The sequence below is a fragment of the Carassius auratus genome, unplaced genomic scaffold (genome assembly GCF_003368295.1).
Source record: "Carassius auratus strain Wakin unplaced genomic scaffold, ASM336829v1 scaf_tig00016696, whole genome shotgun sequence".
NCBI lineage: Eukaryota > Metazoa > Chordata > Actinopteri > Cypriniformes > Cyprinidae > Carassius > Carassius auratus.
Window position 1 is genome coordinate 23,541 of NW_020524703.1, and position 14,997 is coordinate 38,537.

The window sequence follows — 14,997 nt, forward strand, 5'->3', positions numbered from 1 at the left end:
TGAGTGATGTTCGATACATTACCGTCCGCCACCACGCACGGTAATGGAGCTTTGTTTGCCGCTCCAGTCTGAAAGAAGTTTGAAGTTATTTTTTAAAAAAACTAAACGATTCGGGGCTTTTGACAAAACATAAAAAATATTTTACCTTAATAAAAAAAAATCGGTTCTCATTTTGGATTTTGGTGGTGAGTTGCCCTAAAGAAGAAACCGACCATGCATGCACGAGTGCCGATTTCGGACACCGATACAGTGTGAAAACCAAAAATGCCTATCATAACAATGTTATTATAACATACTATCTCACAACTGCCTCAAAATAATTCGCAGGCCTACTGTGGGAGGATAAACCGCGGAAATGTGGCGTGTCTTGAGTTTCGTTTCTCACGAACTCATTCCATAAATTGTCTGTGTTCCATATTCACGTCTGTCCGAGGATCACAGCCATCGTCAGAATGTGGATTCTGCTGCTTATTTTGATTATTTATTATATATATATATATATTATGAAACTTTATATCGTAGTATGGGCTACTGAAAATGGATTTGAAATATCCCTTCATATATTTACACGGCGCTGTCTAGGAAGTAAAAATGTAGGGTTAGAGGTATTTCTCACAAATTAAAAACTATTTCTGATTATTGTCATTTTTAGTTACTTTATTTCAAAATTGTGGCTTTTTTTCAAAGCTCTGATCGCAATCAATTAGTTTTCTTTTTTATTTTGTATACTCTTTAGAAACGAGAGAGCAGTAACGTTAGGCTATGTGTAAACTTTTAAAACATTAACATATGCGTGTTTCATATGCGATTCTTTCTCATTCGCAGGAAAATCTGTTGGCGAGTGTCGTTTGGTTCTTCATGTGTTGACCACAGCCGTGTGTCAGCTGAATCTGGTGCTGTTACACCTGCGTCGTGCTGGTCAACACTTGGCTACAGCTTGGCGTATTCATTTGACCAGTGATTGCATGAATGAAAATTTGTTATGGCATAGTTCTCAGCCCGAGTATATTTCTAATAGTAGTAGAAAAGCCATTGTTTATTTCCTGGAAGGAGTGTGTTTGCTCTGGGAGTCTCTCTCTCTGTTTCTAGCGGTCGTGTCGACTCTGTGTGTCGCTGTCAGACACGTCCTGCAGGCGGCGCTGTTTCTCATTGCGTCCACGGTGCGCTGGCCGCAGAAGATGCTGCTTTCTAAAGAGGATTTGGATGAATGGGAGAAAGAACAGAAGAAAGACAGAAAGGAATTACAGGAACAAAGAAAACAGGTGGACGAATACATAAACGCTGTTGAGTTCATCCCTTCACTTCACAAGACAAAAAGTGGTTGATTATTACTACCTCTGAAAACAGAACATAGTTGACAATTCCTTAAAGGAACAGTTCACCACAAAAAGTAGCTTCTGAAGCCACGTGAGCTTCACACACTGAGTTGAACTTGAGAAAATCATTCTGTTTTGTGAATTAATCAAATAGTTTTGTAATCTGGATCAACCAAATAATTGGGGAAAAAATCTTTATTTTTGAGAACTAATACTTGAAAAGTGCTATATATGATTGAACCATTCTGCTAATAATTTCCTTGCATGTGAATTAGTCACTGCATTAGACCACACTCTTTCTGAAACTGCACTTTTAAATGAACACAAAAAGTACTCTGCTGGTACTTATACCATGGCACTTTTTATTTTTTGTGTTAATGTACACTTATCTTAACATATCTGTGTTTATAAGAATTATGCCTGAAGGCTTTCTGTTCTCATCTTGTAAAACTATTATTTTCATGTTTCTTTAAATAAAGCAGTAATCAACATATTACAATATCATACAAAAATATATTTTTTGATAACATTTACGCAATTAGAAAATTATTTAAATAATCATATCTTTGTGATTTTTGCTGTTACCAGTACCATTAAAGGGTTAGTTCACCCAAAAATGAAAATTATGTCAATTAGTTCATAAAGTCGTAGTTTTTGCTATTTTTGGACCAAAATGTATTTTCGATGCTTCAACAAATTGTAACTGACCCTCTGATGTCACATGGACTACTTTGATGATGTTTTTCTTACCTTTCTGGACATGGACAGTATACCGTACATACATTTTCAATGGAGGGACTGAGAGCTCTCGGACTAAATCTTAAATATCTTAAACTGTGTTCTGAAGATAAACGGAGGTCTCACGGGTTTGGAACGACATGAGGGTGAGTTATTAATGACTTAATTTTTGGGTGAACTAACCCTTTAATATCTGTATGATTTTCACATAATCTATGAAATTAAATCATCTATACTGCAATAACAGTTGAAAATAAATTATGTTCTACATGTAGAGCAGCTACTGCAGGTTTTTTCTGTGTTTGACACTAAAAACTCATACAGTACCTATACATATTAGCAATTCTACAATAAAAGAATCAAGAGTTGCTGTTGTCCGATTCTTCTCATCACAGTCTGGCGTCTACACTGATCTGACGGGTCCATCCATTACCTGTAAAGAAGAAGAAAATGTACAGCACATTACTCTACACAATGGAGCATGAATACCCTTTAATTTGCAATAGAAAGCAGTAGATGAGAACAAGAAACAATTTATAATCTTACTCAGCATGTCCCATATTTTCTTCACTGCAGATTTATTGACTCTAAACTCATTCTGGTCATCACTGAAAAACAAAGACGTTATAATTATCTTAATTTCTGTGCTCTTAAATCCATTCCAGTTTCAAATGTTATATCTTAGATGTGTGTTGAAGCTGTTTACACTTTAGTTTTGGTCACAGCATCCATCCTGAGCAAAGCTGAGAGAACATTCTTCTGTAGGTCAGACGATAAACACTCATACGACTGAACTTCACCTGAAAGAGAGACATACTGACAATGATAATCTGTTTCTAACTGATTACATGAATCTGTTACATAATTCACAAGATTATTTCACAGATATTGCTGGAAATGACCCAGACCTGAAATAAGGAGCTTCATGATGAAACTGCGGCTGTTGGTTGAAAACGTCTTCTCTCTCAGTGTCTGTGAACTCTCTTCACACAGGTACCTAAACACCACCTAAACACACACAGCTTCATTTATATTAAAGGAGTAGTTTAGCCAAAAATGAACATTTCGAAAAATGTCAGGCCATCCAAGCTGTATGCAAATGTGTTTCTTCATGGGAACAGATTTGGAGAAATGCAGCATTACATCACTTGCTCACCAATGGATCTTGTGCAGTGAATGGGTGCCGTCAGAATGAGAGTCTAAACAGCTGATGAAAACATCACAATAATCCACAAGCAACCCACACCACTCCAGTCCATCAGTTAATGTCTTAAAAAAGAAGAGTCCACTACCCATAACATTGTTTTCTCCAGTGAAAAAAGTCGTCTTGTCTGAATCAGGAGAGAAATATGGACATGTCAAGCAATGTTTACGAGTGAAAACAGATCTGAACGAAAAGTGTTGGTGGATTTTGATGTGGGAGAACAACAGGGTATGTACATTTTCACTGGAGAACACATTAATATGGATTATGCAATCATATTTCGCTAAAAGCAAAGATTTTAAGTCAAAAATGCTTTAATAATAGATTTGTTTTTTATAAACATTACTGATGGACTGGAGTGATTGTGGATTATTATGATGTTTTCATCAGCTTAGACTCTCTTTCTGACGGCACCAATTCATTGCAGAAGATCCACTGGTGAACAAGTGATGCTGCATTTCTCCAAATCCGATAAAGAAGCAAAATCATCTACATCTTGGATGGCCTGAGGGTGAGAACATTTTCAGCAACTTCCATTATTGTGTGAATTATTCCTTTAATTCTGGTGCATTCAAACATTCACTGAAGATGGTGAACTGCCTGAACAATTGTGTAAACACCAACAATCACCTGGTAGCTCTCAATGAAGGGCTGCAGAATGGCTCTGAGGAAGATGATGGTTTCTTGGCCATTGTCTCTCACATGGATCTCTTCATCAGAGCGGCCGATTACACCAGACTCCTGTAGCAATGAACAGCCCTCCTCAAAGTCCTGGGGGGGAATGGATGTTTAGATGGATGTCATATGTTTAACAGCTTTATTTAAACAGTGTGACTCACCTGAACAGCTTGACCAGGAATTACAACAAACTCATTGGAAAAGAGCTCCAGCAGGAACGCAAAATTATGAAAGATATCATCTAGAAAGTAAACAACATAGTCACACTGGTTCAAATGTTTGACAATAATAATTAATTCACCCTCATGTCATTCCAAACCTGTTTGACTTCTTTCTTCTGCAAGAACAAAACTTAAGCACACTCTTTTTACATTTAAAGTGAATGGGGACTGAGGCTGTTGAGTAAAAAAAAAATGACACAAAAGTACCAAAAGAACAATAGCAAATATTATTTTTGTGCTTTATCCTAACTGCTCTTGAGTCGAACAACCGCTTTGTGTAAGGATCAAACAGACATTTAAGTAATTTATTCACTGAAAATTCTTCTGTTTCAAGTTTGACCATGCATATGCAACATGATTATTGTGCTTTAAAATCAATAAGACTTTCCATGTTTGAAAAATTACTTCTTTGAAATTCCTCAAAATATCCCACAAAAGAAAAAAATCAGCATCTGGGATATAGTTTGGGCCATATGAAACCCATTTAATTTTATTTCCCCAAAATAAAATATATTTTATCATATAGATCCATTTTATTATATTCCCCAAATTTTATTTCAGCTTTCTGGATTATGTTTTAATAGTTTATATACATTTTCATCATAAAAAAGAATGTTTAATTGAATTTACAGAACAGTTTGAATCTTTATGGTTTGTTTTTTTAATGATTTAATACAACTGTATTATAAAATTCTGCATTATACGATAAATTCCATTTTTGTCTCTGGATTCCAGGATTCTGTCCACATTGCAGATATTATAGGGCCCTACGTAGTTGACTTCCTGTTATACCACTCACCTGTCCTATGGCTTGCAGCTGTTGTCATAGCCACTGCCACCATAGCTGGTCTTGTGAATACATGTACTGCTTGATTCCTGTAGGAGGCGCACATGAGCACAGCAGCAGCTTGTCTGAACACGCCCTCCTCTTGAGTGACAGGCCCCGGCCCTTCCTCCTCCATTAAATAGACACGCCCCCTCTCACAGCGTATGACTGAGTGATGCAGGCTCAAGCTCGATGACATCACCTCAGAATCTGAAACATTCTCTTAAAATAAAAAAAGAGAACTTTTAAATGATAAACACTTTAAAAGTAGAGTTTTTTTTATTTTCTAATGAAAATATGAGTGGTGTCCCATGGAAAGCTCATGAATATTCTAAGGGGGGGGGGGGGGTGTAATATTGGGAAAATAGAGAAATAGTTTATTGATCAAGTTTTTTGTACTTTCTCTGGTATTTAAGTGCGTCAATCAGAAATAACTGCATTTACATGGTCCAAACACACCGTATAAATGCAAATGTGAGATATAATTTGGATTTTAAACATACTAATCCCATGCATTTTTTTTATGATCTTCAGTTTTGGCTAGTATTTTAACGTCTTGCCTTATAAAGGTCTATTGTAAGTACATCAGTACAAATAGGATTTTTTATATTCAAACGGACAAATATAAAACAAATACTTCCTATGCCAGCTGACAGCAAGCAAAAAAAGCAGTCTATATAAAACACTGAACCCACAAGCTGATTGTATTTTTATAGTACTGTGCAATGTGATCCCACTTTTACTTATAGAGCATCATCTTTCCACACGTCCTTACCGGGCCATCTGAGGTGAGCTCCACACCGCAGGGCAAGTCTCCTCAGCCACAGGGTTTTATGGGTCAGCAGGTCCAAATCAATGCCCTGGAGGTTCTGAAGGAGAACCACGGCCATCAGGTTCCAGGCACTCAGGACCACATTTCTCTCCTGCAAACGGACGATCATGTGGGCTAGACCAGATACAAACTCCTGCATCTCCTTACTGGGCTTCATAGGCAGGTCTCTGTTATAGAGACAGAAGCAAAACGAGTGTGCATACCATTACTTCAGCGGTATGGAGTATGTATACTTTGTGCAGTATGCGTCTGTTTGCATGGAATACCAAGATGCAAAAAACAAGCAAGATTTTTTTGCATCATGGTTTTTAACTTTCCCCACCACTGATGATATTTTCTATCATTTATTGCACAACACTTCTCCACTATTGACGAGTTATTCTGCCAATCCTTGTTTTCAAAAATCTAATTTTATCTGGCTATACAATATTTCATACAACAGAATAATGTGTCATGAAAGATTTGTGAATATGATCAAAAATGCTATTTAAAATAACAAACATGAAAAGAGTAAAAATCTATTTTGACTCATTATTTGATCAGGCTGGAAAAATCTTTGAAAAACAGCATAAACATAAAGCATAATAAAGCTTCAAAAACACTTACAAATTAAACAAATTTATAAGTTAAAATTTTGTTGTTTTTATTTAGTAATATTTAAATACATAAATACTTTAATACTTATATTGAACTATCTGATTCATAATTAATACCCTAGCTTTGCTGCAATTTCACCTAGTATTTTATTTTTAAATAGACAAGTGTGTGAGTGTTATTTTAATATCACAGAGATACTATTATAATTTGTATTCATATTTTCAATTAGTTTTAGTTTTCATTTTTATGTTTTCTGTTTTCATAGTTGTTTTTAAAGGGGACCTATTATGCAAAAACACTTTCATTAGTTGTTAAAAAAAACAGTTGTATGGCCGCAGAGTGTGCAAACAACCAGCCTATAAAGGTAAAAATCCACCCACTCATTCTTTTAGAATCCCAATAAATCATAAAGGTTCCAGATTTCCCCCCTTATTGACATCCATAGACCACTGAGGACACGGCAGTTAAATTTAATTTTCGAAGGAAATGTCCCAGAAAATAAACCCTGAAAAGTCCTATATGTTTTTGCCTATGATTTTACACCTGCCTCACAAACTAGGGTCAATTCAGCGCTTGGGTTGTGTAAAGCTTGCATCTGAAAGAGGGATCGACACCGATGCTTTGTGCACAAACGTCCAGACAAAGTAAGCATCATGCCTCATATTTTGTTTTCCAAAAGAGCTTCTTGGCACTCTGTAAGGCTAATGTTGCTAAAAGCTACCACTTGTTTTAATTGATGCTGCCTTCATGTGCTACCAGAATGATCGTAAATAGGAATGTGGTAGTTAAAAATTGCATATGGAAGGATATGTAAAGGCGACTTCTTAAATTTTTTGACCTCATATGTCGTTATTTTTATCATGCCATGCTCTCCGCTTTATACATAAAAGTGCATTTATTGCACAGTACAGTAAGATTGTGATATTGTCCTGTTTTGGCAGAGCATGAGCACTTGAACTTCCGCCTTCTTCTGAAAAGGGAGGCGGGAGCACCAGCTCATTTGCATTTAAAGTGACAAACACAAAAACGGCAAAAATGTTTTTGCTCATACCCTAAAAGTGAGCAATTAAAAATGATCTCTGGGGTATTTAACTTGTAAAAAGGGGCATAATAGGTCACCTTTGTTTTGCCATTTTTATTACTTTTACATTTTACATTTTAAAATGTTGATTTAGATTTTATTAAGTTTTGTTTCAGTTTTAGCAATTTTATTACATCCAGTTAAATTTCATACAAATGAGAAGAGTTGTCTAGGCAAGTAGTTGAAATAAAATATGCTTAAGTTTGTATATTTTATTTAAATTAAAATGTATTTCATTTCAAGTAATGAAAGTAATTTATATGTTTTTAGGTTTAGTTTAGTTTACTAACCCTAGAGTGTTTATTACCTGGGCACCAGATTATACTGTCCGAGGTTTATTTTTCCCTTCACCAGGTCTCTGACTGACACAGGGTTGCCAAAGAACACATGCATGCAGCCATAATTCTCCTTTAGCACAGTCCTGGCCTTCAGCAAAGCCTGCAGATGCACAGCAAGAGCTCAGAACCAAGTTCATTCCTGTATTTTGAAATGCATTATACTTTGACTCTCTTTGTGTTTTTCACAGACTGTACCCCTGTGGTCTCTTTTGGCTTAGGCACACCCAGCAGCTCATGAGCGAGAAGCGACTCCTCCAACACGCGCTCGTAACTGATGCTGATGGGCACCAGACTGATGTCAAACACCTCTCCTTTAAAAAAAGGCTCTAGGACCATATGCAGCATTCCTGTGAGGATCCAAACACAGCTTGAGAACATGTAGAACCCCGCATTTCCAGATCACCCTCTTAAACACAAGCTTACCTAGTTTTGGTGTGAGAGATTTCAGCGTTCTGCTCCGTAATCCTTCAATATAAAACTCTAATGGAGCATAACCTGTCTGTGGAAAAACAACTACTGTGAATGTCAACATTAATTATATTCTGGGGTCTAAAACATTTGCAGTACAATATACAACAGCTATTTCCAAATACGTATTCAGGAGTATTTACATAATGTGCACTGATTAATTGTACAAATCAGGACTAGGATCATGCAATATTGTTGATGCACCACTACAACTGAAATTAATATTCCACAAGTGTATTTATAATATACAGTATGAAAATTGATATTAATTTTGAGACTTGTTAAAAATTACATTCAACAGTGTAAAGTTTTAAGTTATAAAATATATAATATTAAATATATTCAATTAATAATGTATTTTTATGTTTAAAAGTGATACTAAATGCATTTCTAATTCTACTAAAAAAGTCTATTGCAAATACATGCTGAACTTTCTATTCATCAACGAATCTTGAAAACAATGTTTCAAGGTTTTCATAAAAATATGAAGCAGCACAACTGTTTTCAACATTGATAATAAGAATAAATCAGAATATAAGATTGATTTCTGAAGGATCATGTGACACTGAAGACTGCAGTAATGATGCTGAAAATGTAACTTTGATCACAGCAATAAGTTACATTTCAAATATAGTCAAATATTGCATTTTAAATTGTAATAATATTGCACAATATTAGTGTTTATCCTGTATTTGTTAACAAAAAATGCAGCCTTTGTAAGCATACCAGACATCTTTTAGTATACAGTGGTAGTGTACAGTAATTTCTAGAATAATAATTTCTAATAATAAAGTACAGACTATTTTCTCACCCGCACAATGGTTCTGACGTACTCAGACAGCACCGCCCAGTACAGCTTGTCTGAGCCAATGGCACGACGGATAAAGAACGCACCTGACCGCCGAAAGACCTCACCGAACAGCTTCATCCCCATCAGAGCTGTTAGAGAAATAAACATGGACAGATTCGGGAAGTTGTGATGAGAGAAATCATTTACTCCCACAGCTGGAATAAAGTTATTAAATCCACCTTTAATTATATGTTTGTGATTTAGTGGCTTTTCAAATATTTGTCGAATTGCCGCTCAATACTTGGTGCATCCTTAAAACTAAAAAGTACATTCAGAATATGACCTGACCACCTACAATTACATTCTAAATCAGTAGATACTTGCGAATTCCAGCTGCAATGACGGGGATAGAGAGGTCATAAGTGAACATGATGTAAGACAGAACAAGGAAGTCCATGTAGCTCCTGTGATTGGGCAACAGGATGACGGGATACTCCTGAATGGCTTGCTGGAGCTGAATGATGACAGAATTCAGTCAACCATTCCTTTTAAAAGAGAATACATTTTTAAAAGGACAGAAACTCTAACCCGTGTGAGTCCATCCTCATTGACGCGTATAGAGCTGAAGACGCTCTGAAAAACTTTGTTCATTGCGAAGCCCAGCAGACGAATGAATCCCAACTGAAGGTTTTGACTCATCTCATCCAGCAGGGCAGAGGCTTCCTGTAAAAGCACTTCACGTGGTTCGTCACTCTCAAGCGTGATCTGTGTGTGAGCGAGAAGCGGTGAGAAAAACCTTTTCTGTATGACATCTTCCTTTAATAACCATGGCTCTCTGTCTCTCACCTCCTGTATGATGTAGCTCAGGTTCTGTGATTCAAGCACCATCCTCTTGAGAGTGCTAGCTGAAATGGGCGTGGCTCCACGGTACGGCTGAGGGTTGAAGCTCCGGAAGGCGTAACCTAAGTCACTGCTCCGCCTCCTCTCATCCAGCATGTCAAAGAAGCCATCGGCTTCAGCTCCCAGCGAATCAGTGCTCTAATACACATGTTCAGTAAAGCCAAAATCTAGTAGTTCATGCATAAACAGTCTCAAACCAGCAAGCACAATATTTTGATTGCTTTTAAGTTTACATATCTTAACAACTAAAAATGCATATTAATAATTATATCTTATTTTTATGCAACCAAAATAAAACCTTGTGAAATTACGTGATTATGTCAAAGCGACAATATAACACTTTAATACATACGGGGTAACAATGGAACATAAAGGTCAAAGTTATGTTCCAGTAATGTTAATAGAACATTAATTTATGTTATCTGGTCTTTATTACACAGCGCTGTGGAACACTAGATTCTGATTGGTCAGTCGCAACATTCCTCGATTACAACAGGTAAAAGCTGATAACACAAGCTCATCCGCAGTGGTGGACGAAGTACATAAATGAAGTACTTGAGTAAAGGTACAGATCCGTATAATAAAATATTACTCCAGTAAAAGTACTCACAAAAGTACTTGATTTTTTATGTATTTATGTAAAACTATAGATATTTTAATGTTTATTTTGCACTTTTATGTAGGCTATTTTTTATCATTTAATTTTATATATATATATTATAATCCTACTATAATCCTAATCTTTTCCCCCCAAAAAAACAATAAGTAAATAATGAATATTATAAGGAAAATATCATTCGATTTTTATAATGATATTTTTCTTCTCAAACCTTGTCTGATGCCCCCAGAGGCCATCACTTCCCACTTTGATAATTAGTGTAGCTACCATTTTCTGATGTAATATATCTAGGTGGTTGAATAAAAATATTTGGATTTTATTTAAAAAAAAAAAAAAATAATTAAGGACTTCAATTTAGCACCAGCAAGCTCGTATAGATAGACAGTTATCATCAGCTAACAATTTTGACTTATTTTCAGCATGGTTATGAATAAAAATGTATATGGCTAGCCAGATACACAGTAACTTAGTCTATGTGTGCTTACAAACAATATAAAAACAGACGTCACATATTATGTCAGCCTTGATGGTTTAAAACAGAAATATTTCCAATATTGCAATTTAACAAACCCCGGAGGGAGGCCTACTTGCAAATTATATTTGTATTTGTCAACTTCTCAAAATCAGAAATAACAAATTTATCTTGTTTCTAATTATAATAAAAACTTTAACTATATAATAAATTCAGAAAGATGAATTATTATGAAAAAGCTCAAAACGAGTTTCTAAAGTTTACTGTTTATTTACCGTAACGTCTTTTTTCAATAAAGGAACAAAAAGTGGTAGAAAAGCGAAACAAAAAGTGAAACAAAACCTTTTTTCTCACCGTGTTCATACTGCAAAGGTACTTTAAATTAGTTAGTTTTTCTAAACACCAAAGCGGTGTAACGTTACACTTCAAAGCATTTTTCGTTTATTATAACATAAGTGTTTACAATGTATAAAAAAAGTTCAGGCGCGTCGCGTTGTGTCGCTCTACACTCTTCATTACTAATGCGCATACGTAAAAAACAAATAAATAAAAAAGACAACTAAACAACTGACAGATCATGTTCATACCAGTCGCTCCATGTCCCATACAGAAGCAGCAGGTGTTTTCTCCTGCTCTGAGGTGACTGACTGCGAACCTGCCGACACTCGGACCGATGCTCGTGCACCAATGAGCGCGCGCACCGCGGGAACGCCTCCCGTCGAGTGACCTGTTACCCCCAATGATCTCCAACTTTAAACAATGTGTCATAGATAATCACATTTAACAGAGTTGAATAAAATGCCAAATATTACAGTAAAAAAATGTTTTTATTAAAATTACAATTAATAAAATTATTGGACCATTGGTGAGCTTTAAAACTATTTCTTTTGGCAGAGCATAGATTACGTTTTAAGTCATTCTCAAATTATGGTGAAGAATTTTAGCACCTGTATCGACTGAAAAGTGATAAACATTTTCCACTATGTACAAATTAAATAACTGAAGCGTTAAATGAGAATGACAGTATATTTAATGTTATGTTTTATTGAAGAGCAAAAGTGATGCATTTCCAACTAAGATTCTGATCTACTGCTCTTTCACTGAAAGATTATAAAAAAAGAAATCAGAAACCTCCATCAATACACTCATATCATTCTTTAAAACTACTGACTGAAAATCAAAAAAAGGCACACACACACAAATAAACAACACTAGTTATATCATGGCATTATATCATAAATCATTAAAACCCACTGAAACCCTATTTAGGAATAAATGGAATAAACCCAAATAGGGAAATGATTATCAGTTCATAAGAAAATATGGCCGCATGTATTTCTTCAGTAACGTAAAGTGCAGGAATATCAGAATAAGGCAGTGATATGATAGAAGAACAGTTCCACTCATTCTTTAACAGTTCCACTCATTCTCTACTATAGGAGAGGAAGAATTGTATAAACTTGTTAAATCATCTAAACTTACAACATGTATGTTAGACCCTATACCATCTAAGCTCTTAAAAGAGGTGCTTCCAGAAGTCATAGGTCCTCTTCTGACTATTATTAATTCCTCATTGTTATTAGGACATGTCCCCAAAACCTTCAAACTGGCTGTTATTAAGCCTCTCATAAAAAAGCCACAACTTGACCCCAGAGAACTAGTTAATTATAGACCAATCTCGAATCTCCCTTTTCTGTCCAAGATACTAGAAAAGGTGGTATCCTCACAATTATATTGCTTCTTAGAGAAAAATGGTATATGTGAGGATTTCCAGTCAGGATTTAGACCGTATCATAGTACTGAAACTGCTCTCCTTAGAGTTACAAATGATCTGCTCTTATCATCTGATCGTGGGTGTATCTCTCTATTAGTTTTATTGGATCTTAGTGCTGCGTTTGACACAATTGACCACAACATTCTTTTGCATAGACTTGAACACTTTGTTGGCATCAGTGGAAGTGCATTAGCATGGTTTAAATCGTACTTATATGACCGCCATCAGTTCGTAGCAGTGAATGAAGATGTATCATATCGATCACAAGTACAGTATGGAGTACCTCAAGGCTCAGTTCTAGGGCCGCTACTCTTCACGCTTTATATGTTACCCTTGGGAGATATCATCAGGAAACATGGTGTTAGCTTTCACTGTTATGCTGATGATACGCAGCTCTATATTTCCTCGCAGCCCGGTGAAACAGACCAATTTGAAAAACTAATGGAATGCATAGTCGATATAAAAAATTGGATGACGAGTAATTTCTTACTGCTAAATTCAGAAAAAACAGAGGTGTTAATCATAGGGCCTAAAAACTCTGCTTGTAATAACCTAGAACACTGTCTAAGACTTGATGGTTGCTCTGTCAATTCTTCGTCATCAGTTAGGAACCTAGGTGTGCTACTTGATCGCAATCTTTCCTTAGAAAGCCACGTTTCTAGCATTTGTAAAACTGCATTTTTCCATCTCAAAAATATATCTAAATTACGGCCTATGCTCTCAATGTCAAATGCAGAAATGTTAATCCATGCATTTGACTTCAAGGTTAGACTACTGTAATGCTTTATTGGGTGGTTGTTCTGCACGCTTGGTAAACAAACTACAGCTAGTCCAAAATGCAGCAGCAAGAGTTCTTACTAGAACCAGGAAGTATGACCATATTAGCCCGGTCCTGTCCACACTGCACTGGCTCCCTATCAAACATCGTATAGATTTTAAAATATTGCTTATTACTTATAAAGCCCTGAATGGTTTAGCACCTCAGTATTTGAATGAGCTCCTTTTACATTATACTCCTCTACGTCCGCTACGTTCTCAAAACTCAGGCAATTTGATAATACCTAGAATATCAAAATCAACTGCGGGCGGCAGATCCTTTTCCTATTTGGCGCCTAAACTCTGGAATAACCTACCTAACATTGTTCGGGAGGCAGACACACTCTTGCAGTTTAAATCTAGATTAAAGACCCATCTCTTTAACCTGGCATACACATAACATACTAATATGCTTTTAATATCCAAATCCGTTAAAGGATTTTTAGGCTGCATTAATTAGGTAAACTGGAACCGGAACACTTCACATAACACCGTACTTTCTACATCATTAGAAGAATGGCATCTACGCTAATATTTGTCTGTTTCTCTCTTGTTCCGAGGTCACCGTGGCCACCAGATCCAGTCTGTGTCCAGATCAGAGGGTCACTGCAGTCACCCGGATCCAGTACGTATCCAGACCAGATGGTGGATCAGCACCTAGAAAGGACCTCTACATCTCTGAAAGACAGCGGAGACCAGGACAACTAGAGCCCAGATACAGATCCCCTGTAAAGACCTTGTCTCAGAGGAGCACCAGGACAAGACCACAGGAAACAGATGATTCTTCTGCACAATCTGACTTTGCTGCAGCCTGGAATTGAACTACTGGTTTCGTCTGGTCAGAGGAGAACTGGCCCCCCAACTGAGCCTGGTTTCTCCCAAGGTTTTTTTCTCCATTCTGTCACCGATGGAGTTTCGGTTCCTTGCCGCTGTCGCCTCTGGCTTGCTTAGTTGGGGTCACTTCATCTACAGCGATATCGTTGACTTGATTGCAAATTAAAACAGACACTATTTCAACTAAACAGAGATGACATCAATGAATTCAATGATGAACTGCCTTTAACTATCATTTTGCATTATTGAGACACTGTTTTCCAAATGAATGTTGTTCAGTGCTTTGGCGCAATGTATTTTGTTTAAAGCACTATATAAATAAAGGTGATTGATTGATTGAGAAGTAATACTTAGTACTCCAACAAAAATTTCCTTGAGAATGAATGAGTACATCTCTGAAAAATATATTTCTTGGTCATATTTTGCATAAAGAAAATGAATTATATTTATGCAAATGTAAACTTAATTTATGCTAATTGTAATAAAAATAACA

The 14,997-nt window shown here is 36.2% G+C and overlaps 1 protein-coding gene across 3 annotated transcripts; it reads right to left on the reverse strand.

Annotated features, from left to right (window-relative positions):
- Nucleotides 1-700: 700 nt before the first annotated feature.
- On the reverse strand, nt 701-11,811 carry LOC113075307 (dihydroxyacetone phosphate acyltransferase-like). Of its 3 annotated transcripts, XR_003280913.1 has the most exons (17): nt 11,668-11,784; nt 9,936-10,127; nt 9,678-9,854; nt 9,474-9,603; nt 9,111-9,238; nt 8,255-8,330; nt 8,027-8,178; nt 7,801-7,931; nt 5,759-5,982; nt 4,957-5,205; nt 4,098-4,177; nt 3,889-4,029; nt 2,963-3,062; nt 2,761-2,854; nt 2,601-2,662; nt 2,382-2,487; nt 701-1,188 (listed from the first exon to the last, which is right to left on the reverse strand). XR_003280913.1 is itself a non-coding variant. In XM_026248003.1 (16 exons), the coding sequence occupies exons 1-16, from the start codon at nt 11,677-11,679 to the stop codon at nt 2,444-2,446; spliced, it is 1,992 nt and encodes a 663-aa protein (XP_026103788.1). In that variant the 5' UTR covers nt 11,680-11,811; the 3' UTR covers nt 2,151-2,443. The 3 variants fall into 3 exon arrangements, 2 of the variants coding, with proteins under 2 accessions (XP_026103788.1, XP_026103787.1); XM_026248003.1 differs by lacking the exon at nt 701-1,188 and having other exon boundaries at nt 2,151-2,487; nt 11,668-11,811; XM_026248002.1 differs by lacking the exons at nt 701-1,188; nt 11,668-11,784 and having other exon boundaries at nt 2,151-2,487; nt 9,470-9,603.
- Between the last annotated feature and the right edge of the window lie 3,186 nt (nt 11,812-14,997).

Coding starts and splice junctions, on each gene's coding strand:
- LOC113075307 (XM_026248003.1), bottom strand. Junction 8,331..9,110: donor ACGTCAGAACCATTGTGCGG/GTGAGAAAATAG, acceptor GTTTTTCCACAG/ACAGGTTATGCTCCATTAGA. Junction 3,063..3,888: donor CCTTCATTGAGAGCTACCAG/GTGATTGTTGGT, acceptor GTGTGTGTTTAG/GTGGTGTTTAGGTACCTGTG.